At 44.0% G+C, this 24,517-nt stretch overlaps 2 protein-coding genes across 3 annotated transcripts; one reads left to right on the plus strand and one right to left on the minus strand.

Annotated features, from left to right (window-relative positions):
* Positions 1-2,473: 2,473 nt before the first annotated feature.
* Positions 2,474-15,050, minus strand: xylt2 (xylosyltransferase II). Its single transcript, XM_017428079.3, has 11 exons — positions 14,841-15,050; positions 9,529-10,072; positions 9,266-9,441; positions 7,732-7,934; positions 7,213-7,293; positions 6,901-7,117; positions 6,345-6,521; positions 5,934-6,190; positions 5,643-5,838; positions 5,196-5,529; positions 2,474-4,406 (listed from the first exon to the last, which is right to left on the minus strand). Exons 1-11 carry the CDS (start codon positions 14,970-14,972, stop codon positions 4,084-4,086), a joined length of 2,640 nt encoding a protein of 879 aa, XP_017283568.1. The 5' UTR covers positions 14,973-15,050; the 3' UTR covers positions 2,474-4,083.
* si:ch73-364h19.1 lies at positions 11,221-23,673 on the plus strand. 2 transcript variants are annotated; one of them, XM_017428124.3, is made up of 6 exons: positions 11,221-11,366; positions 16,035-16,642; positions 17,050-17,159; positions 20,562-20,654; positions 20,836-21,009; positions 22,888-23,673. In XM_017428124.3, the coding sequence occupies exons 2-6, from the start codon at positions 16,567-16,569 to the stop codon at positions 23,035-23,037; spliced, it is 603 nt and encodes a 200-aa protein (XP_017283613.1). In that variant the 5' UTR covers positions 11,221-11,366; positions 16,035-16,566; the 3' UTR covers positions 23,038-23,673. The 2 variants fall into 2 exon arrangements, with proteins under 2 accessions (XP_017283613.1, XP_017283614.1); XM_017428125.3 differs by having other exon boundaries at positions 11,223-11,366; positions 20,839-21,009.
* The last annotated feature ends 844 nt before the right edge of the window (positions 23,674-24,517 follow it).

Genomic DNA, 24,517 nt, shown 5'->3' on the forward strand with positions numbered 1-24,517 from the left:
GAGCAGGAGCAGGCAGGAAGTGCACCTGAAGTCCAAACAAGGCGGACCCGGTCGGACTGTCCAGCTGAAAGGGGCTCGTTTCTCCCGTCGTGCCTCCTGCGTGAATCAAAGTGGTTAAAACTCCAGGACTTCACGCACAGGAACGCAGGAGAAGCCCGTTTCCCTTCGGGAGGTGGAGGTTTCTCGGCGGAGAAGGGCCTTGCAGCCGGAGTGGAGACTACGTCTCCATGGCAACATGAGATCTCTCATGGTTCCTCAGCGACGCATTTGAGGAAGTCCGAGCCTTTCGCACGCCGTATGTCACAGCAGACCCGGCGTTAGGTTGACTCCTAGGTGGAGAAGTAACTCTTTCTACATCTACTTTTCTTTTACCAGAACCACAAACCTTCTGTACAAGTCTGAGATGATTTATTTATCTAATTTCTGCACAGAACAACTAATTAAGGAAATGTAGGCGTGTGCAAACAAATAAAAGAGGAATGTGGCTTGCTTCGAATAAAATTTCTCTTCACGAATCGTTTCTTAAGACAAAGGGGAGACATGTGGCTGCAGTTAGATAGGACAGAGGACGCAGAGGACAGAGTTAGATGGAGGAGGATGAAAAGCTGCTGACTGTAGAGTATTATAAAGTGAAGTGGACCGTTTGAACACAGATGTCGAGTTTGATTCTGATGAACTCATGGCTAGTCTGAGCGGGGATCAAAGAGGATCGCTGCTGCCTTAAAACAGCTCCAATCTCAAAAATCATGAATGTAATTTTTGTAAATCTTTACAAAGCTGTCGGTGTCACACGATGCAGTCATAAACAGAGAATTGTGGACTTGTTTGGAAGCGGCGCAGCTAGCTGTACCACTTCCTGCCATATTAACTGTGAAATGAGCAGGCGACGGAAAAGTTTACAAACTATCATTCGCATGAACTGCTTTAAATTATTTTTAAATTAAAGTTTATTTTAGGACGGCAAGCTTCCCCTTTGGTCCTGGCTTCCCTCTGACTAGCTGTTAGCTCATCAATTTGCTCAGAGTTAAATTATTTCTCTTAACTAATATCACTTAAATAGGCATCTACAGCAGGTAAGATATTAACTAATCATAATCTTCCAACAGATCTGAACTATTAGATTGTTGAAACAATAATGTTTGAATTATTACTGTAGAAGCCTTAACTTTATATTAATTTGTTCCATTAATATTTTTATTTATTAATGAATAATGTGACTGTCTGTTCCTTCATGTGTAGCAGCGAGCGGTTTATAAAGGGAGGCATTTTTTAGGTTGTTTTATCGTTTCTCATTAAAAGCAGAAAGGACCCAAACATCTCTTGAGCTCAGCAGCCTGCCAAAAGCCTGAGCCATCCATGTGTAGTACGCTTTCAAAAAAAAATAAAAAAATAAATAAATACAACCGCAAATTTAATCAGTGAAGAGGCAGGAGCTTGATCTCAGCTCGCCACAATATAATAAGCGTCTCGCAAATATGCAGTGATCTCATTATCGGGGGCCTTGTTAGAATAGCTGCCGCAGTAAAAATCCAATGAGCGTGTGTGTCTGCTGTCAGCTTTCAGCGGGCCGGTCGTTTGAAAACGGCTGGCAGAACGGAGCCAGGAGCACGTACACACGACGTGCTCCTGGCTCTGACCCTGTCTGTTGTACGCAAAATGTGTTTTCAAGAGGAAAAAATTGTACTGATTTCTTGTGACAGTAAAAATAGGTTGTAAATCAGTAGCTGCTAATGTGTCAGAAAGCGAGGTAAGAAAAAAAAAAAGACTAAATCGTTACCTCGTGTGTTTGCTCTTTGTTATAAAGGATGGGTGTTGGGTTCGTCCTCCATGTCCGAGTCAAACAGAAGACTCGTCCGCCTCAGAAATCACCGATCTCCGTTTGTCTCCTGCAAGTGACACAAACACACAAGCTTCCCTTCTTATAGGAAGTTTATCACCTCTCTGCAGGTCTGTTACCTGGAGGCGGCTCACGTCCAGAACCAGGAGGGGAGAAAAAAAAAAATCATTTTGAACTGTGTGGGTGGAGTGGACGTAAACGTGCGTGTTGTTGTTCAGAGACTAAAACGGAAATGTTCCTTACAGCATTCATGAAGAAAAACCATGATGAGATGAATGTTTTAGGGAAGTGTTTCCTCCTCATAAATACATTACAAGCTCCACCTAATTTACCACTCTGGATATATTTGGCACTCTAATAGCATTCGATTAAAGGCTCAGAGTACCACAAGCAAACCCTTCATGTATCTGTATGTAATGAGTTGTCGGTCGGGATATCTCTGTTCGGAGAGTCTTTACAGGCGTTCAGCCACAGAGAAAAGCTGACGATGACTCACCAGCCGGCCTCGACAACGGCACAGACGGAAACCTTCACCTCCCACGGCCCACAGCCACCGCTTCAAGTGGCATCAGAGAGGTGGACCGGGCTGCGTTTCAGTTTGACAGCAGCATCGAAAGATAGATGATTCCTCTCAAACCGGGTAGAAAAATACCATTTATTAGGACCCGACGTTCTGCTTTTCTCACCCCAGTAAAAGCGAGGCTTCACTGAAGCAGCTGTACAGAGTGAGGTAAACAAGGTCACTTAAAAACTCATTTGTTGGACGACTATGTTAAACACACCAGTCTGTGCTGAACTAAGTACAAAAAAATGAAAATAAAATACAAACCGGGGGTCTCGCTAACAGAAACAACGGATCCTATTCACATAAAGGCAGCTTAAATCTTCCTGACATTTCTGAAATTAAAAACAGACGTGCACACACGTGTAAAATAAATAGCGTACAGTTTACAACTTCTTGGTTGGTGGACCTAAAACGAAAAAGGAAATGTACCTTAAGAACCGAAACGTACGCATGAACCACGCTGCCTTTACAGGGGAGGTATGGCGGTCTGAGACTTGCACTGAACTCGAAGGGTTAACGTTTTGTAAAACATCTGGAAAAAGCCGGAGTTTCAGTCTGTAACCTGTGGGGGGAAAAAAGGAATTACCTTGAACTCATTCCTTCAGCAGATGGAAAAACAAACATGAAAAATCTACTTTTAACAACATCTAAAGCATCAAGAAACAAGTGCAAAATCAATACATTTTAAAACCTTTTTTTGGTAAAAACTAACCAAACAAACGAGCTTCAGATGAACAAGAGAATGAATTGTTTGTTTTCTGCCTCCGAGCTAAACTAACAGGAGCAAAGTCCGCCTTCTTATCCCTCGACAACAATCCTGCAGAAACATTTACCCAAAACCAAACCCGATAATGTTCCTATAAGTGACAAACTTCACTTCAGCAGGGTCAGGATGTGCATCTGTTCATCTGCCGTGTTCATCCACTGACTCACGGAGTCCAGGCACTTCTTATGATCAACAAAAAAAAAACAAAAAAACAAACAAAGTCTGAGCCATTTCTGCAACAACAGAACAACAAATAAAAACACACAAGTTCAGATGGACGCAACAAACGCTTAAAAATGACTCATTTGAATATATGTTAAAAGAACATCCTCAGAAAACTTTTTTTTTTTCCATAATTAAGTTACGGTTAAAGTATTGGGGGGACATATCGGTGCAAAAACAGGTGACTGTAGGTATTTGCCTTCCCATCACCTTTCACATTCTGCGAGCGAGTGAACTCTGTAACATCGTAATCTTTAAAAGTAAAGTGCACTTCACCTGGCTGCTGCGTACGCTCGCACACTGATGCTTCAAAATAAGCACGATAATGAGACCCGGAGGTCCCGCTCTGCCTTCACGTGAAGACAGAGCGCAGCCGCTGAGTTCCTGTTCCTTTCAAAACAAAAGAGAGGGTTCGGGTGTGTGCAGACAAGTGACTGAAAACCTGCGTGTGCGTCGGCTAAAAGTCACAGCAGTACATCTGGCGTTCATGTACCCAGTCAGCAAAGAAATGATACAAGTGTTCGGACTTGTAATCGTCTTTGTGCAAATTCTCAGCAGTCGTGTTCTTTTCAGTCTGTTTTAACGACAACTTCTCGGCGGAGGAAGCTCCTGCTCCCTCAGACGTGGGTTTCAGCTCCCCAGCAGGAACGCCTGTGCACCCGCTCCGTGTTCGCGGTTCCTCTTCTCCCAGGGCTACCTGATCCGCCCGTCGCTTTTGACCGGACCCAGTTCCGACTTCGGGTCCGGCGACAAGGAGCTCCAGCTGGTCTTGGAGCAAGACCTTAACGCCGGACAAGCGGAGGTCTTGGTGGCGCACAGGTCACCTGTGACCCAGTAGGTCCCCACGAGGGTGTCGAGCCACGCTTCGAGGGGCCGGCCCACCAGCTGAGCGTTACGCTGGGCCGCCTGCATGGCGGGCTGCTGGGGGGGCAGCTTCAGCACGGAGCTCAGCTGCTGGAAGCTCTGATCCAGGTACAGGTTACCTGGAGGGCCTGAATGGAGCCAGCTGTCCTCGTCTGGGATACAGAAAAACAAGGAAAAAAAAAAGTTTAACGCAAATCTTTAGATTTCTCTCATGTTGAGGATCATGGGCTCTTAAAAAAGACAAATACAAGTTGATTTTTAGCAAAAGACTAAAACTAATCATAAACTGAGCTCAAAAACAGGAGCAAAACAGGTATTTCACATAAATGAGTTTTTACTGAAAAAAGTATTTTCTTTAAAAAGGTCAAAAGGTTCGACTGAAATGCAGAAAGTTCAGTTCCTCTAACACACACATCAATCATATTGGTTGTAGTTTTCAGAAAGGAAACTTAATGAGGTCCTTTTGAAGGTTTTTGTGTGAGTTATTACTGTTTTATAATGAAGCAGAAGTATTTGAACAATCTGCCGCAGGCCAAATGAACACCTGTCAAGCCTTTTCACAAAGTTTCTTTAAATTATCACTAAACAGAGGAGATTTTCTTCTTTTTTAAGTTTGCTGTTTTAGTTGATTTGTTTGTTTTCAGCATGTTGTTCTGATTATTCATGGGCATTTTTTTAATTCGTCTTTCAACAACACAATGTTATATTCCTCCTCTTCTTGTTTGCTTGGCTTCATTTTAAATGAGGCCTCTACTGTAATATTTTTTACTTTTAAAGTAGATATTACAAGAATAAACACCTGAAAATAACCCTGAATATACATGTCAGGAGCAATATAGCTGAAAATCGTTCATCTTGAAAAGCTAAGGTTAGTAATAGTTTCACACAGTTGAGTTTTTTTTTTTAGATGTACACTAAATGTAATCAAGCACCTGCCTCACCTTTGCGTAGTGGCTCCTTATTATTAAAAGTTAACGGCATGACAAAGAAGCGGACTTCTGCGATGCGCTTCCACTGTTTTAGCACCCGCACCGTCCACGTGCCGGGCCGCAGCGGGTGCTGCAGAGGCGGCTTGTACTGAGTGTACTCCGCGTCCACGTCCACGGAGATGTCGTAAGACGCTGCCACCACCAGAGCCGGGTCGATCCACACAATCGTGGCGGTGAGGTTGGGGCCACGGGCCCACTTCTGGACCGCCAGGGGTTCGTCCAGGGGGCCGATGATGCCGCCAAAGTTACGGAAGAGCCTTTCCTTGGGATCCCACTCTGTCCCGATCTGTTGGGGAGAAAGTAAACAGAACTTTAAAACAATATATAATTCGTCTGAAGTATGTTTGCGAGAAATCTTCAATTGTAAAACGTTTGTCCTAATTCTCTGAGAAAGCTTACTTCCAGGTTCTTGAGCCTCTCGAACTCCTTAAGGTTTGTTTCGAGGACGAGCGTGGACTGAGGGACGGCCCACACCTCCACTGTCTCTCTGTCCTTTGACTCTGCAGCCTGGACTTCCTGTCGGATCAGGTAACCTTGGAAGCGGTCATCGTAAAAGTACAAATGTATAGAGAGAGGGTAGGCAACCGGTTCGAATCTGTAGAGAATAAATAAACGCATCAAAGACGAGAACTCAGGATGCTGTCGAAGTAAAGTGTTGTTTTCAGAAGTCAGGGAGAAGCGTAAAGTGACCTGCAGGCCTTCATATTGCTCTGAGTGCTCCTCAGGTTCTTGAGGGCCAAACGGAAAAACGAAGTGTAAGCAGTGAGAGCCACGTCGCTGAGGGAGCCCATGCCATCCGACTGCTCGAACACGCTCTCCCAGTACGCCTTGAGGGCAACGGTTCCAGGTGCGTACTGACCGTACAGGTGAGTGTCCAGGATATCTATAGCCTCCTGGTTCACTGTCGACTCAAACTTGCGGGCAAAGAATGTCGGACGAGATAATTGCTGTGGGGAGAAAAAAAAAAAGAAAAAAGTATTTTTCTGATACTACATAAAGCTGGTGGTAATAAAAATGTGAGACTGGAAAGTTAGGAGGAAGGATGGAGCACAAACAAACAAACATAAAGAATCCCACACTGCCCTCTTCTGGTACACCGACCTGAATCCGAATGAGATCCTGTGGTTTAAAATCGTTGGGGGAGCAGCCGCACCAATCGACGATGTGCTTGTACTGACATTTACAGCCCAGCTTACGATTCCAGTTGGTGACTCGCAGGTTGTTGTCCACCAGGGTGTCACACATGTGGCTGTTCCCGAGCACCGTGTGGAAGAAGGACTGTGGAGAAAGCGCGCGGTAAATACAGCATTTCTGCACGGCGGCACGAGGAAACGAAGGCCGCTCGGCGTTATCATACAATTAGCGTTGACTCTCAAAGACCTGCATGAAGAGTTCACAAGCGCAAGCTCTTATTTACAAAAAGGCCAGGGCTCGACAGCAGCGAACAGGTTGCAGCTCCTCCACTGAGACTAAACTGCAGAGATAAACTATAATGAACCTGCCTCTCATCTGGCACTTCTGCGCCACACTGTGCTGCAAAGCTTAAAGTCTTACATTATCTCTGCGGCTCGGCTCATCTGAACTGACAGCAACGGATTCATGCTGCGAGTCTCAGACTACAGGAGACGGATAAAAAGACCACCTGAAGCGTTCTTACCTCGGCGGGGAGGAGAGCGTAGGAATAAAACTGCTTCAGCCCCGACACCAGCTTGTCCTGGGAGTTGATGACGTACTCTACGAAGCGGCGGGTGAGCGCAAACCAGTCGGAGCCACCGGAGACCTCCAGGCCTTCTGGGATGCTGCGTTCGCCGAGGCGCCACATGTGGTTGTCACACTCGTGGAAGAGACGGTCGAGGCCCTGCTTCTTAATGAACCTTTGCACACAGAACGCAACGCCTTTGTGCTTTTTGTTCACAGCATTCGGGAGTGTAAACGACCAAACGGTCCATCTTGAAAACGACGGCCTTACCTGGCGTTCTCTCTGCCGTGCGACTTGAGGAAGTTCTTGTCTCTGTGCAGTGACAGAAACGCCACCAGCTCATCGTTGGTCCTGCAGGGAGGAGGAAAGGATTCAGCAAAAGCAATCAAAATCACGCCTAGGAGATTTCTGGAAATAAAACAGCAGCTTAAGTGCTTTCAGACTGCAATTAGCTCCTTTGGAAAGGATTTAGGACAACAAGCTTGTCTCTCTAAAACAGATAAAAGGAAGCTAATACGCCTTGGGATGGGAGTCCAAGCTGCCCCAGAAACCCAGCTGACAAAAACCAACAATGATCCTAACAAACTAATATTTCTATCAGTCAAAATGTTTTGACTTGCTCAAATATTTCATTTTAAGTCAGAAAATTAAACCTTTAGAGACTTAAAGATTATTTAGTCACAGATGGGTAAATAAGGTGCACTAAACACAAAAGTGAGGCTGTTTTATGGTTGATTAAAGGGGAAAATGATCCCAAACTCCGCTGATCTGTGTTCATGTCCGACTAACCTCGTTGGGAAGTCCGTCGCGCTGAGATTGATGAAGAAGTCCCACTTCCAGTCCCGCATGGCCAGCAGGTCCTGCATGCTGTGGAGGTAGGCCTTGAGGAGGCTCGCTCCTCCCCAGATGGTGACCATCCGCCAGGGTGTGGCTCGTACGTTCGGGTACTGCTCGGCTAGCTTCAGCACCTCTCGATGCATGTAGCCAGACCGCTGGGGGAGGTTAAATCCGAAAAGTGAGAGAGTTAAATGAAGGGGGAGAAATAAAAAGAAACCTCAAAAACACTTCTGACCAAAAACTGTAAACTAATTTTAGTTCTGCGATGGTTCCTGTGGTTTTAAAGCTGCCGCTCTGCCAAAACAGATCAAGGCTGGCTCGTGTTAAAAGAGAACTTGATCTGAGAACAACAACCACATGGTGCTTTCTTAGTGTGAGTCATGGCGATAATAAAGGAGGGAGAAACAAAAATTAAGCTCCTTTTGACTATTTTAAGTGCTGCTGCTTGACAGAAACACAAAAAGCATTTTCTGAAGCAGAGATTAAACTCTAAAATGGACCAAAAAAAAAAGAAAGAACAACCTTTAAGTCTTAGGCAACTAAATTAAACTTGAGTGCAGAAGTGTGTGTTACAAATGTCCAATAAGCCAAAACAGCCAGTTCAAAATAATCTTTTTTTTCCCCATTTGCCATTTGGAGATTAATTAAACTAATTACTAAGCAGCTTGTTTCCAAAAAAACAGATTCCACAGCGATAAATGAGCAGTCTAAAGGAAACGGGCACTTGAAGATAAATTGTTCAGGAACATTAAGTCCAACCTTTTAGGTGAGAGACAAACAGTGTGTATAACTAACAGAGCTCAGAAAAACTGGACTTTTAGTACAAGAACATAAAGATTTTACTAGTAAACGTGGTTGCCATGGCTACATTCAGAAATAAAAAGGAAATAATAATCCCACTTCCATCTTCACTCGTTCAGAGGGATAACAGAGGGTGGATGATAAAGCACGGAGCAGCCAGGAGACGGGTTTAAACCTGGCCTGTTTCAGAGCCTCATCCCTCAAACAGGGTTTCCCTCTGAGATGGATGAGGAAAGACCAGCGGAGTGTCTAAAACAGCACCTGTGGTTTGACTTATTGTTCAGCTCTCTCTCCAGTGAGCTGCTCCGCGGTCCCTCTGGCAGCAGAACAGAGCAGCTCTGCGGGACTCAAACACCTGTCCAGCTGCTGCAGGATCATTATTTACAGAAGCCCAAACTCGCCGCTGCTCTGACACACAACTGCCTTTTACCTTTCAGCTGAACACAAAAGCAACCTTTCCACTACTAAATCCAGCCCCTGAGTACAATCACGCTGAACCACATTCAGGCTAATCTCCTTTCAACCCACTGAGAAGCCAAGGCTAAGCTGAACCTCTGCCATGCGTGAAGACCCAGCTACTTTAAAAGTTTGGTGTGTTCAGCTCAGATCAGTTCTCCAGAGACAAAGTCCGGTGTTGCCTGAACACGAACCCTGTTTGTAACACCAGATGTGGCTGCTGTAGTACCTTGTCCACGTGGATGTAGTAAAAGTGGTCTCTGTGGTACAAGGCTTTGATGAGACGCTTGAGCTGCCGAACAGCACGGCCGTGGACCATCAGAACAAAAGCCACCCTGACAGGGTTGTCCACCTTGGACAGGCTGAAGTCCTCTTCCCCAGCTGTCTGAGCTGGCTGTGACACACCTGGACAATCAAAGACATAATTAACTAAGCTGATAGAGTACAGCCTTACCGACTGAGTATAGGTTAAAGCTTTAAAAACATGCTCACCAATTTGGGGACAGAACTGAGGGAGACTGTCCGGCATGAGCTGTCCAGCCTGATGCTGGCACACGATGTTGGCTATTTCTTGCCTGCACTGCTGTGACGCAGCGCGGTGGAGCGCCGACAGAGCGTCCTTGCCGACAATGTCGCACTTGGGCACAAAGTCGGTGTTGGGAGTTTGGTGTGCGCCGTCCACGCTGCCTGGCTCCCCGGGCAGGAAAGCAGCCGGCACTTTCGCTGCTCCGTCCACCCCACCGCGGCTCTCGCTGAAGTTACGGCTGCTCGACGGGTCGTGCGGGACGACGTCCAGCCCTGCCGCTGGCATCCCGCGCTCCTGGGGAGCCTTCTGTCTGATCCTGGAGTTTCCTCCTCGCCGGCTGCTGCTGCCTTTCCTCTGAGCGCTGGCTGCTGTGCCGCCCGTCCTCTCGAACCTGGTGCTCCATCTGCCCCTGTTCCTCCCAGACAGGGAATTTGCTTTTTCCCAAAGCGAGCTGTCTCTCTTAGAGTCCTGGCTGTTGTGGTCGGGAAGCTTAGACCGTCTTGTTTTTCTCTGAAATAAAAAATATACATTTTAAATCTAGATTTATTCTCAGTAATTTTCTAAAAACATCTTAAATGAACATTAAGAAGACAAGACGTAGATTCAGAATTCAAAAGAAAAAACACATAAAATGAACAAAGACCGGTATGACAACAGCAGAAAAAACCCCAAGGGGAAGGATGTGTTTACTTGGTTTTGTTTTCTCCCTTTTTCTCTCATCGAGGTTATTTTTAGCTGTGCCTCTGCCTTTTTGTGGAGCTAATCTGCAAAACTGGATGGTCACACATATTCAGAAACAACAAACCCCGCTCGCCTCTCTATGGCAAAAGAAAATCTGCAGGTAAAATCCACACAGACCGAGATGTAGGTCAAGTGTGCAAAAGCCTTTCATGCAAACAATGTGTGTGTGAAATATTCCGGCACTGTAATCTTTAATACTTACATTTTAAAGAGATATATGTAATCTTAGTGCCTTGTTTTACATAAATGATTGCACAGAACTAATTTAAACACCATAGAGTTGAGGATATTTATGATTCATTCAGACATTCTGCTTCTAAAGTATGCCTTACTTTGTAATTAACATATTTTTCTGAATAAACAGAACATCAGAAGATATTTCTGCTTTGAATGATGGAGCATAAAAGTTTAAATCAACCACTAATACTTTACAGACTCCTCACAAAGAACATAATGTTACTATAAAAATTTCAGCACATATACTATTTCTCATATTGTTTCAAGTAAGAGAAAATGGAGTGAATCACAAACCAACTAAAATACATCAGCTGTATGTTTGTACCAATAGGAAATCACACTGTTTAAAGTTCACATTTGTCTATGTTTGATGACCAAAAGGATCTACAACAGCTTCACGTTTTGAGATTTGGTCTAAAGCAGAAAACCTCAAGAGTGTTAGTCTCCAGAGCAGAAAATATACACTTGTCCACAAATAGAAGGCGTGTTTTGAGAAGAAATTTCAAGCTATATCGAGCCAAACAGTATCACAGCTTTGGCAAACTAGATTACTGGCTCCCTCAGACAATTCTTGAAAATATGCAAATAAAAAAAAGGAAGGAGGGAGTGGGATGAAAGATTCCTGCCTCTTTAACGGCAGAATGTGGGCTCACTCGCCTCACGCCGCTGGCATGCAGACAGCCCGGACGTGGTGGGAACAGAAGAAGAAAAGGGACTGGGTGGTTGGACCCGGAGCCAGATGGATCCACGGCCAACGAACCAGCTGCCAACCCATCCAGCGCGGTCAGCTCCTGTCAGCCAAGTGCCCCCCCTCAAACCCTTTCTAGTAAGTTAGGCAGATTTAAAACAAACCTGCACAAGTTTACCTCCTGCTAAACAAACCCAGACTCTTCGTCTTATTGCATGTTGTTTTTTAAGCACCAATGTGAGGTTTAGAAGTCTGTGAAAGCCTCATATACACCACAAACATCTGTGTCAGTCTGACGGATGTGCAAATATAACAAACAAGCAGTTCGCCGATGTCCCCCAGCACTGAGGGACTTTAATAGTGAGTGTTTTTACTTTTCAAAATGAGTGTTTTTCTCGACTGGAATTGAACAGGGCATACAAATATCAAGAGACTCAAACAGGTTGAGTGCTCCCGGGGCGTCCCATGGTGTTTACCTGCAAGGACATGTTCGCATGTTTTGAATCCACTGAAACTAAGTTTAGAGAAAGTTTTTCACGAGGAATGAAGTCTTACATTACAGCTCTGCTAATAAAGCTTTGGAGGGAGAATATATTTATCTTATTGTAGTGATAATTCGCTGTCTGAGGCAGCGCAGAGTGACGTATCCAGATGATAAGAGGGAGCAATTTTATCCACCACCAGGAGCAACGGTGGAGCCAGAGGGTGGCTCACAGTGACCTTGACCCCTATGCATTAATCTTAGGCCACCCCAATCATTTGAGGAAACGTATCGCTTCTTTTTCCACGTTAACCAGTTCACAAGATTTACATATATATGGCGGTGGCCATCTTGGGTTTTGACATGGCAACCCAATTTTCGATAGCGACCTTACGTATGCCTAATGGAAGTCAGTAGGTTGCTTAGTTTTCAGGTTGACCAGCTCACAAGATGAACCGGATAGATGGAGGATTTTTCAAGTCCCCTCTTTGTGTTGCGACAGGGGACCAAAAAGAATCCAGTAAAGGACAGATTTGAATTTATTAGGTTTTATGTGGTGAAAAGAAATGCTCAACGTTGGTGAAAACACAAAATATTTGCAGATTTAATTTCAAATGTCCCCATTTTACCTTAGTTCAGGGCAATAACTGGCCAAAGACTGGTGCATTCATACAACAGGTTAGTGTTTGGGAATAGTCAATAAGTAGGAATCTTGGTGTTAAAGTTTTCACTTTTAAACTTAAGTGGTATATCGTCTTCTGTGCTTTGCTTTGTCAGTGAAGATTTATAGGGAAACTCTTAAGTCTTTATCCGGCAGTGGAAACGTTCTTGTACACAAGCCAGGCTCGCAGCTTTGGCCAAAGTTTCAATTATCCTTATCACTGGCGTTCACGGCTTTTAATTAAAACCGTCATGTCAAAAAAAAAAAAGAAAAAAGTATTGATTCAAAGGCGAGCTCGACAGCCTCTTTACTTTCCAATTAAAAGTGGAGTGAAACCCATATCAGCGTCACCATCTGCTGAAGGCGAGGGGGCGGGTGGGGCGACATGAGGATGACAGAGTTATCTTCCTCTGTCCTCGCGAGGTTCCTTTCGTTGTTCCGCACAAGGGGCTTTAATATGATGCACGTGACGGGGAGACGCTGATTGGAGCAGATGCGAGATAACGCGCGGGACCGTGGAGCAGAAAGGAGCTGCTCAGCTGAAGTGATGATTAATATGCGTTCTCGGGCCGGAAATTTAATTCTGCATCCGTGACTCTGCGAACACACAAAAGACCTCGTCATGCTGACACTCGCATAGCTGTCTGCCAACACAGTTAAATATAAGGCTGACGTGCACTAAAGAGCACTGTTAGATGTCTGAAGCTATGATCTCCAGAGAACAACAAGACTGGAAACTATATTATTAATGTAGTTAACATGGTGGAACAGGAGCACAGTGGTGAGAGCTTTCCTCCCACGGACCCAAAACCTGCATGTTAGGTTAACTGATAACTCAAAATAGTCCCTAGGTGTGAGTGAGAATGGTTGTTTGTCTCATTTGTTTCTACGTGTCTCTGTGATGGACTTGTGACCTGTCCAGAGTGTCCCTGCCTCTTGCACAGTGACGGCTGGAGATAGACACCAGCTTCCCTAGACCCGGAAAGGAGAGGCGAGTAAAAGAAAATGGATGGATGTAGTTAACATTTCTCTCTTTTTTCATAATTTCTTATATATGTTCTATTAATAGAAAGAAATGTTTCATTCAGGGTGCTTTATTCTGAGCTGCTTTAGCTTCTGATGAACTTTTAACCCCAAAGAATGAGAGAAATTAATCTGAGGCATGTTGAAGACTAAACACAGCTGATAAGGCAGTGGAGAGCCTGACGACTACTATACAAATAGGTAAAAAAATGAAGCACATTTCATCAAAGAAAGGTTTAAAGTAACTAGATTAGTAGATTTAGGCTTCCACCATGTTACAGCGACTGAACGAAGACGGGTCGGGCGCCTGAGAAATAGCCTTTGAGCTCAGTGATCAACTCACAGTTTAAGCCGGAGTGATCCGCGACAAATAATCTCCGGCGCAGACGCAGGGACTGAGTCTGCCCTCTGCACAATTAATACTTATCCTTCCTTTTACCTTGTCCAAGGTAAGGGTCATTTATGTCCTCCTCGCAGGCGCCACGGTCACATCTGCTGCCAGACGCAGACCATCCAACCTGCCTTTCCACCCTGATGGGGGGGGGGGAATAAATATCACACGGTCCACGCTTGTCAAAATCAGGACAGAAAGCCAGCAGGACGCCCACTTCAAGTCTCAGCTTGCGTTCCCGCACTCTCACGGTCCTCGACATGTGTCATCTCTAAACAGCTCATCTTACCTGATTCATGGGAAGAAATAGATCAGCCAGCGCCTCGAGGTGCACTCCAGGTGTGTGTGTGTGTGTGTGTGAGTGAGTGAGGGAAACCCAGGGAGAAGAGTGGGTTTGCTTCTAAATGACAGCTCACTGCATGGCTTTAGTCTTAACCCTGTCTCTGCTCCCTGAACACTTTTATTTGGGTGAAGTTTGTGGGGACCGAATAGATGCTGTTTGGCAGATATAAATGAGAAGTATACAAAGGACAAAAACAGAGCAGGAATTGGATATCCTGGAACCGCTATAAAAGGCAGCTCAGACTAATAAAACGACAGCTATCAATGGCTTTTGACTCCTGAAACAGACATGTATTGGTTAGTAAATGTCTTCCTCTTACTTGGATGTGTAAAGCCGATTAGTTGGTTTCCTCTCTGTCCCATAATGAATGTTTCCAGATGAAATATGTGGGGTAAAAAAGTGTACTAACTCTCCTTAAGCAACTTAAATTACATTTAACTAGTCACAGCAGGTATTGTTATTATTTTTGTTATTATTATTATTACTGATGTTGTTGTTGTTATGTAGTACAGTATACTTCCTCTCGGGCACAGACAGGCAGTAGGTAAAGGTTTCGGAGCAGCGCTCTTCTCCAGCTGCTAGCAGTTAGCATCAGCTAGCAGCACTGCATCACAACACACGTCGAGCTAAGCTAAGCTAACCGTTAGCGCCGCAATTGAACCGAACTAAATCCCAGCCGCGACTGAAACGGTCCCGAGAAAGCGCCTCCTTACCTCCGCCTCGCCTTCCTCCAGACTCCTCAGGCTCCACACCACGAGTCCCTGAATCAGCAAGATGATTAAAGCGGCGGAAATCGCTGGTTTGTATCGTCGGAGCAGCTTCAGGACTCGGACGCTGGCCACCATCTTTCCGACTCTCTCCGGCTGAGGGAACTGGCTGCCTATGAGCGGGCGCGTGCCGGGGCGACTTCTCGGCTTCGTGTCCACGCGGGGGCGCTGCAGGGCTCCTCTTCCGCCTTTTATTATCTTCCAACTGACGTCTGAAAAATGACTCACACGCGTTCCCGTTGTTCCTATTACCTTCCACTTTCTGACTCACTTAAAACGAACAAAAGAAATAAAACCAAAAAAATGTAGCGAAGACCTCAAAATGTCACAATCAGTAAACAAACATGGCTGACATAGCCGCTCTTACACTATAAACAGAACTAAATAAACCACATCCTACAGGTTTTTCTCCATTTCTACAAAACTGTGTTAACTTCCACATCACTTAGAGTAATGACTGCTCTGTATAATCTAAACCTTTATCTTATAAAATCCCATTAATAATGTTTTAAGTTTATCTGTAGTTTATTCTAGCTTTTAGGCATGCAACAAAATACACCTTCAGGGAAATCAAGCAGCTTCTGTTGAAGCAAAAGTTCAAAATGATGCTGGAAATAGGAAGGAAACCACTGGGTGTCAAATTGATTTACGTGGGCTTTTCCTGTTTATGATCAATGCAGATTCCCATTATTCCAGTCCACTGACCAGGAATGTTGTTTCTCGTGCAGGAAAACCACAAATTCAGTGCAAGATTACAGCTGAGTCAACTCTGATCCACACTACTGTTCATGTATGATGAAAATGAAACTGGATGACTAAATCTGGCACAGTTTCCGCGATGAACTGAAGTATTCATTTGGATGTGTAAACCCTGTCTCATTTGACGTAAACAAATAACATAAAATAGTTGTTTAATTTGCGCCATTTTGCCCACAGTAGGAACATTTGTGTTTGAAAGCCTGGGGCAAAGCATGTGATCAATTCAGCTCAGTGGAAATTTGGTCAATTGTGGTCACTAATCCTAAATTATAATGCCTGACGAATCTAAAGTGGTAAAATACAGCTTTGTGTGCATAACACTAGTGAATTGAACATGGAAAAAAAGGCATCTATGAATACATTTTGGCTCTTTGTTTGCAGAAATCCTCTCAGGATGGGACCCCCTCGGTCTCCAGGGGAACGGGACTCAGAGTTAGGCATGTTGGGAGTTAACCAACTAGTCTGGGTAGCTTTAGACCACGTCGGATTTAAAGTTTCATGAGCCTTGGCGCTCGTCTCGTCTGGGCCCAGAGAGAACCACTAAAAAAAGGAGAACCTGTCAGTTATCCCCTGAAGCTGTAAGTCTGGCCCCTGCCACGGTCAGCGACGTCACGCACTTTGGGGAGAGAGAGAGAGAGAGAGAGAGAGAGAGAGAGAGAGAGAGAGAGAGAGAGAGAGAGAGGGCGTCAGTGCGCCATGACGCGCTCTGCGCCGCGCTGCGGGTTCACGGACGGGAGAGGAGAGGTTTGACAATTCAGGAGCTCCCGGGGCGCATGTGGACTGTCCCACCCCCTGTCCCCGGAGCGTAGAGACACGATGGCGAGGCGCGACGGAGCTGCGGCCCCTCTCTGTCCCTGAGGTGGAAGATGGTGAAGCTTTCCGGGCGCCACTTGGAACAGTTTACGCAGAGGAAATGTCCACATTCGCAAGTCCGACCATCCCGTCTTCACAGCTGACTTCAGACCAGCTCACAGTGGTCGCTGCGTCCTGTGAGTAAATCATTAAAAATGTCCTTAACTTGGCCTGTTTATAATTTACTTTGAGGAGTTAAATCTGAGGGAAATAAACATTTAGATTTTTACCACAATGATAAGGAATAATGGGCATTTTTTCATGTTTTACAGCTGATAACGGAATAGCCCATATGACTTTTTACATCTAATCAACTCATTTAAACAATTAAATCCTTTACTTTCAAGTTGCTAACTGTTCTGTTGTCATAAAAGAGGAATACAACACCTAAAAACATTCTAATTGTGTGGACAAAAGTTTCTTCAGGAGAAAGAGCTTGAAGCTGAACCTGAGAAGTCACAATGCAACTTGCATTTACTTGCATAAATACAAGAAAAAAAATGTCTATTCATGACTTTCCTTCTTTTCTCCTGGTCTCAAACAGTTTCTTCCCTGGTGTTCTTTGTGATTGTCATCGTGCTGCTGTCCATCATCTACCGCAAGGATCCTCAGTGCTGCAAACACGGCTCCTATCAGGAGCCACACACAGATATGGTGAGCTGATAGGCAACACAAACAACAGCAGCGACAGGGGAAATGTTTGCTCTCGTGCTGAGTTTCCTCCTGCTCCTCGAAGGCGAGCTGCACGTTCAGTTCTCAGGCCACACCGAGCTGGGAGGCCTCATTAACAAGTGTCAGATTGAATTTGCACGGCTGTGGCGAAGAGGACTTAAATGATATTGATATGATCGTTGTGAAGCAATGGATTTGCCTCGGTTCGAATTAGCCGCCCTGCAGAAATGTCCCAGGATCTCTAATAGAACTGGCCCTTTTACCATGCATGTTGATGCAGCTTCAGCAAGCAAGCAGTGTAATTAATTTACAGCAAATCACTTTTCTCCTTTTGCTCCAACACCAGCTCTGCAGGAGAAACAGAGGAGGCTAATCTTTCAGATCAGCGCGGTGTGTGAGTGTATATATGTAGCAACAACAATGAATCATTTCTTTTTTTTACAGATTACACATCTCCACTTTCACATATCTCCACATCTGCTTTAGAGATATCTGACTGAAAGCTACGGCGGTGCCGGATGAGGAAGAGGAGAAAAGTAAACAGTTCGGAGATGTTAACTATTCACTGGGGGTCCGTTCACGCCGCTTCCTTTTTCCTGACTCGTTTCTCACCTCCATTAGTCCCAGAGGAGCGGTTTGGGTGTTATCTTTGCAGAAACAGACAGGAAGTTCTGCTGCTGTGGGCTGGATGAAAAAAGTTTTTCCATCTTAAAGCTTCAGGCGGGGGTTCTGTGGAAAGGACTATAAACAATTAATATCTTACCTGTTGTAGATAGCTCTTTGTTGGACCCCAGCTGAGAAAAAAATAAGGTTCATGTGAACGCTTTTAAAAATCTTTACATGTTTAGTCCAGTGGAAACAGTGTCATATGCCTGCCTGTCTGAGACTCCACAGCTACAGCTAACAGCTGCCGCCATTATTCCTGCCAGTCGAAACTGTAGAATTCTGTGCAAATAACCAAGTGATTCAAAACTGACAGATGAGTAAACGTTTATAAATCAGTGTTTACATGAAGTGCTATTTGAATACTTTTTTGTTTTAAGATGACAGCAGACCACATTGGTGTTGGTCCCTCTAGCTGTTATTGACTCCGGTCAGAATTAAACCCTCTACTACTCCGGATAGTTTTTATTAGACAGATGCGTTTTCTCTGGCCACACATTCTAACCAAATAATGCTGGCAAAAGAGTGTCCACATTAACGACATACAAACAGCAGCAACAAGAAAACATGCGTCGCTCAGCTAAAGAAATCACCCCCAACATTGTTTCCTCCCTTTTTTTCCTTTTTATGCTGTTTACAATTTCTTCTGAGGTCCTAACCAGCTCAGCACACAAAGTTTAATGGTGACAGGATCAGGACAAACGGAGACAGATGTAGGAAAACAAAACAGTAAAAATAAAAGTTGTTTTAGTTTCTAGAGGCACAAAGTGGCAGCTGCACGCACAAAACAAGCTGCTACATCACTGCTTTTACAAATATCCAGAGTAGTGTCAGCGGGGCCTATCGCTATCTACAACAGGTAAGATATTAACTGTTTATATTTGGTCTATTTCCCTAAAAGACCATCTCACTGGTCTCGAACTGGTCTGTTTGACCCTTGCTCTATAACCCTTCTGGGAGTGGCAGCTTTTAAACGCTGATCTCGGTGCAGTTAAGCACCCGTCCAAAAAAGTGTAAACACGGCGTGATGATGTCTAGTTATTATGAGATAAATAGTTTTTTGTATCTTGTTGCTCGAATTTTTTTCGAGTGCGAGCGCGAAAAAGTTCGGCTTGAGCGGCAAACGCACACAAACGCTGTGTCATTGTGTTTCAAAGGGACGTTTTCACGTCTCCTTCCACAGCTGCATACCTTTCCCTGCTTCGTTTTACTCCGTGAATAGAGGCGAGAGCTCGCTGTGGGTGTTGGGGACACAGGAGGGACAATGAACCTCCTTTAGGTTGCAGCAATGGGAAGGGGTGGGGGGTGGGGGTGGGGGGCACCGCTGCTGGGATCCTCCCCCGACTTCTACACTGATTTTACACGGTTGTGCTTTTTCACACTGGCTGAATCAATGGCAGGCGACAAAAGGGGGACAACCCCTTCTTTTCTTTTTTGGCCTTTTTTGTCGTTCTTTTGCCTCTTTAAAGTACGAACCGATGAGGGAGACGAGACCTTTGCCCGTCCCCTCTGAGACGCCGTGAGGGCCGTGGCAAAGGTCGCCGCTGTGTGTCACTTAAAGTGGGAGTGAAGTCGCTGTCCGGCGACGAACGCGATATTTTACACTGTGACGTGACGCCGTCTTTTAAGTCCAAATCTGATCTTCTCTAAGCTAGAAGTATTAGTATTAGCAGCGATAACTCCTGAAACCTTTCATGCTGGATTTACTTTCAGTCAAGCAACAAATTGACTTTGTTGCAGGGCCCACCTTCATGACATACGAGGTGGTAAAGGGCAGTGGAGCGTGCTGGTTAACAGGTATCTGCTGCAGCTGCACTGAAAAGACCTCTCGGTGTGGTTTGTTGCTCGAGGACCCTGATGACACAGTAGTACATCACATTGTTCCCCTCACAAAGGACACTCATTTAGACGCCAGGCAATTAACTGGTTTTTCCTGGCGGCCCCTTTTTCAGGATCCCTGAGCCACATACAGTGAGACACGGACTTTTCTTGTCTTTTTAAAGGTGGGCTGGGAAAAGGGAAGAGGGACAGAAATCGGAGGGTGGTCGCATTGTCCTGTTGTTGATCGGATAATTTATGGTATCGGTGCCTAAAAGAGATTAAACAAGCTGTGAAAATCGGCCAATTGGGCAGAAATTAGTGGATGTTATTGTGGCTGGAGAAATGAGGACTTGTGGCTTTCTGTGTTTAGTTAAACATCCAACAGAAAGGCTATGAACAATAAATATCTTACCTGTCAAAGATAGCTCTTTGAGCAACCTCGGGAGAAACAGTAAGTCTAAGAGTTTTGAGATCTGATTTGTTTTAAGAAGGCAGCAATCCACTTTGGTCTTGGTCCTGCTCGGACTAAAGAACTATCTCCAACAGGTAAGATGTTTACCGTGATTAGCATCCGCAGTGCTTTCTGGGTGATTAGTAGACTGAATTCTAACTTCGTCATCCTGTGTTGAGATGCATGCAGCTGATTCACTAAATCAAGTCTAAAAGCACAAAGCTCTGTCTTTTTCCCACTACGGACTCTGCTGAATCACAGTGTAGTGAGTGGACAAACAAACGGACAATCCTAACTCATCCGAACGCAGGTACCCAGAATGCAATGCCCTGAGAAGTCAAATAACAAGCCCCATTGTACAGAACTTGCCTTCAAAAGATTAGGATATGTTTGTTTTAATCCAGAAATAAAGATTTTCCTGCCCTTCATTTTCCGTGTCCTTGTTTCAGGATATTCCTCCTCAGTACTACAGCAGCAGGCAGACCCTGGTGGGCTCGGCTTTTTTGGACCAGACTCAGATCATTGATCACAACAACACCCAGGTGAGAAAACCCAGCAGCCCGATGGAAGCTTACACTTTTAGGCCAAACATGGCATGACTCCTCTTCTATACATATCATCGCCTCAAGTCATGTGTTTTGGTTTTAGCGAAACTCCATCCCCAGCAAATAAACCAAACCTGTCTTCTGCTACTTGGTGTGTTTCTTTTGTTTTTTTCCCTAGCAGACAGGTGAGCTGTTCTACGTCGGCCTGCCCGCCAGCTACACCCTGCCCACACTGGAGGCCCCCCTGCCGAGGCTCCCCTCCTACGAGAGTGTCCGAAAAAAGGACCGCCAGAGGCAGATCCACATGATGATCGCGGACCGGTTTGGCCTCAATGGACCCATTGTGACTGAGGTGGAGTGAATGGATTTAAGAGCTTGTCACAGTCTCAAATGCTTTGACAATGCTGCTCTTCAGGAGCTCTTTAGGGACATTCTTTTTCCGTAGCTATAATAGAGTTGTAACCCAAGAGAGTTGTAGAAGTTTAACATTTAATTGATATATTAATACACAGGCTCTTTCTATGAACATTTTTCCTGCCGTGTAAGTTTGTAACAAGAGCTTGTTCAAAGAGGAGGCTGCATTCAGAGAAGAGTGCACAGGATCAGCTCATCTAATGCTTGCTGCTGTTTTTGTGCTGGCCGAGGTTTTACTGTGTTGATCTTTGGCTGCGCTTTTGGGTCGCACAACGCTTGAGCAAACAAGGTAATGAGAAAAAGGCACATCAAACATAATTAAGGCCTGCATTCATGAGTGCAAACAGCACCCAAGAATGCTGCTTTGTGCTCAGGTCTCCTGTTTTTGTTATTTTTTTTCCTCCGTGACCTTCCACCTTTTTGTAATAAAGGTCTTCCTGTCGCATCCTTCATAATCACGTGCTTTCCAGTCAGTGTAAAGTGTCCCTCCCTGTCTTTTCGGCTGTTTTAGGTTTGTTCAGATGCGTTCCCCATCTGTCCCGCAGCCCGAGGTGGGAGTTAAACTTTGCAGCCTGCATGTGTGCGGTGTGGGGCATCAGACAAAGGGCAGGGTTGTGGGGTTGCTCTTGTCGCCTGAGGGTCCCCAAGCAATTAAAAGATAAGAGGACGCAGTCAGGCGGTGTGAATCAGCTCGATTTTATCAGAGAAATAATGCAGTTAAAAAAAAAAAAAGTTCCAGCCAGCTGAAGTGAGAACAGATTAATTGGTAATGTAAACACAAACATATTCAATTTGTTATTTAAAACACATTTCAAAGCCTCTGAGGCTCTGGGAAGTTCTCTAAATCTAATTTCAGACACTGGATAACTTTAATCTGTAAATGTTTCTGCACTCAGGGGCTGCATTTGATCTCTGAGATAATCACTTTCACCTTTAATGTTTCTTAGAATTTTGATTAGATGAGATGCAGATTTAGAAAGGCAATGTTTGCATGAAATATTCCATCATTTGTGCCAGATTCAACCTTTAAACGTACCCTCAATTACCTTACAATAAAGGGCTTAGTTCAGAAATAAGTAGCATGAATATCAAAAATTTCTATTAGCCTTAAAGCAAGAGTTCAGATCTTATTATTTTAAGTGGGGTTCAGTAGAAAGATCATGAACACTTAATAAATCTCTTGTTAATGTAGTTCTAACTGGACTGTAAAGATAACGTCTAGTTCGAGTGCGGCCAAACACAAAAGTGGGTCTCTGTCGTCTTAGAACAACTACAGTCTAAAAGATTTTATACAAATTAAAGTAAATGCTATTTTTTTTTGTTTTACCTTGCTTTCAGTTTCATGTTACACAATTATTTACATGGAACTCCATTATCATATGTTAAAACAAGTAGTGGCAACAGCAGCTAGCTGTAGCACTTCCTGTTCACTAGCCTTGTCAGGCTAGCTGTTAGCTCATAAAGCCAGCTGGTGGGTCAGTTTCTCCAAACTGTGGTTGTTCAAATAAACAAGATTCAAAAGATCTGAACTATTGCTTTAAATGTCTGATATTTTCTACCAGTCAAACTGAGGAATTAAAAAACACTTAAGTCTTTCTTTTAGGCTAAATCTAATCTTCCCTCAAACCAAAAGACAGGTTCTTTAGTTGCTAAATATCGCTGTGAGGTTTAACAGCTCCTAATTTGGTTTGCCTCACTCTTAGATGTCAACATAAATCGTCTGCTCTGTTTAGACCACATTAAACTAGATAAAAAGCAGTTACTGTGACTTTCAGCCTCGCTCAGCTTAAGAAGCCTGTCTTGTTTTTCTGCACAGCCTCCCCCGACATACGAGGAGAGTATTCGGCATTCTGTGGAGCTGCCGTACAACATCCTCTCGTCTGGCCTGGACCTCTCTCCTCCTCAGAGTTTTCACACCGACACAGGACCAATGGACGCCGGCAGCGCTGTTCCACCTGCTGTATGATGCCGATCGAAGCCCTGGAGCCGCCTGACGAATGTGACGGAAGCTCAGTAACCTTTCAGGCAATAAATCAGATCATGATCCGGACTGAACCCTGCACAGATCCTGATTCAGATACCTCACAAACTGATTCTGGGCCGAGGAGAAAACCAAAGAGGAGCTGCAGCCCCAGAATCCACTGAAGAATGTCATGAACCACTATTCACTTTGTTCCCAGCGATGATGTGGATTATATTTTGATTATGATCTCTGTTTTTTTTGGACATGCTGTTCCTGAACAAAAGATCAAATTGTGTGTTTTTCTAAAACCTGTTTTTATTCTGCTGTTACGGCACCAAACTGTCAGAGAAAGACATTAAAATGGTGCTAATATAGTTTCATTCATGAAGGGGAAATCACTTCTCAATACATTAATCACAATATATGTTTTAATACAATGCCTCAACTGATTTTTGTTTCCAGTCTGAATGGCTTCTGATTATTTAAATAATTATTTGGAAATATAATGTCTTTGAGTCAGAGACTTATCATCTACACGTCACTTAATTTTATGCCTTGTACTGTATTTATTGAAGGAAAAAAATGATTGACATATGGCTTTCTTTTCTTAGATAAAATAAAACGTTTTATTACTTTGTTGATTATCTGTTGTAATTAGTTGGCAAAAATTTGATTACTAAATACTAAACTATCAGTCACTAAAAGCTCATAGCAGGGCATAAATCACATGGATTATTAAAAAAAATAAAGTGCTTTAACTTTAAGCTTTCATCAATGCAGATATTTTTACTTGATCATCTTTATTTATGCTCTATGAGAAATTTACTACTCTTGGAAACCTCCCAGGTTTCAGAAAACTCTCTACAAAACAAAATTCTGAATATGAAACTCAGCACAATGCTTATGTTTATGTATTTCATAAACATTATGTACTTCACTCAGTGTGTGTGTGTGGTGGTGTTGGAGGGTTTCTTATTGCATGTCCACCATGTTTGAGGACAGCAAGGAGGAAAATGTTACCTGGTATGACTGAAAAAAGAGCTCAGTAGCAATCGTTCCAATCTTTTAAAGTAGGGTTCTGTGGAAAGGCTATGAATAATTGATGTCCTACCTGCAGCAGATAGCTCAATAAACAACCTCAGTTTGGTAAATAAGGTATCATTTTGACCAGATTGACGAGCTAATGGCTAGTCTAATAGAGAGCAAGATTGATGTTGCCTTAAAACAAATAAATCTAAATAAAAAATAAAAATTGTGGTCAATGTAAATGCTAGTTTATAATCATTTAAATCATTGATAATGTCACATGAAGTGGTTATTCTGGTTAAAATAATATGATATTCCTGTTGGAAGTGCCTTGGACTGCACTAGAAGTGCTACAGCTAACCGCTGCTGTTGCTGCTTGCGAAATAACCACAGATTTCTATGACAACAATGGAAAGGTTTAAAATAGTTACTCATGACAGATTCTGGAGCATTTGTC

The sequence above is a fragment of the Kryptolebias marmoratus genome, linkage group LG12, assembly GCF_001649575.2.
Source record: "Kryptolebias marmoratus isolate JLee-2015 linkage group LG12, ASM164957v2, whole genome shotgun sequence".
Taxonomy (NCBI): domain Eukaryota; kingdom Metazoa; phylum Chordata; class Actinopteri; order Cyprinodontiformes; family Rivulidae; genus Kryptolebias; species Kryptolebias marmoratus.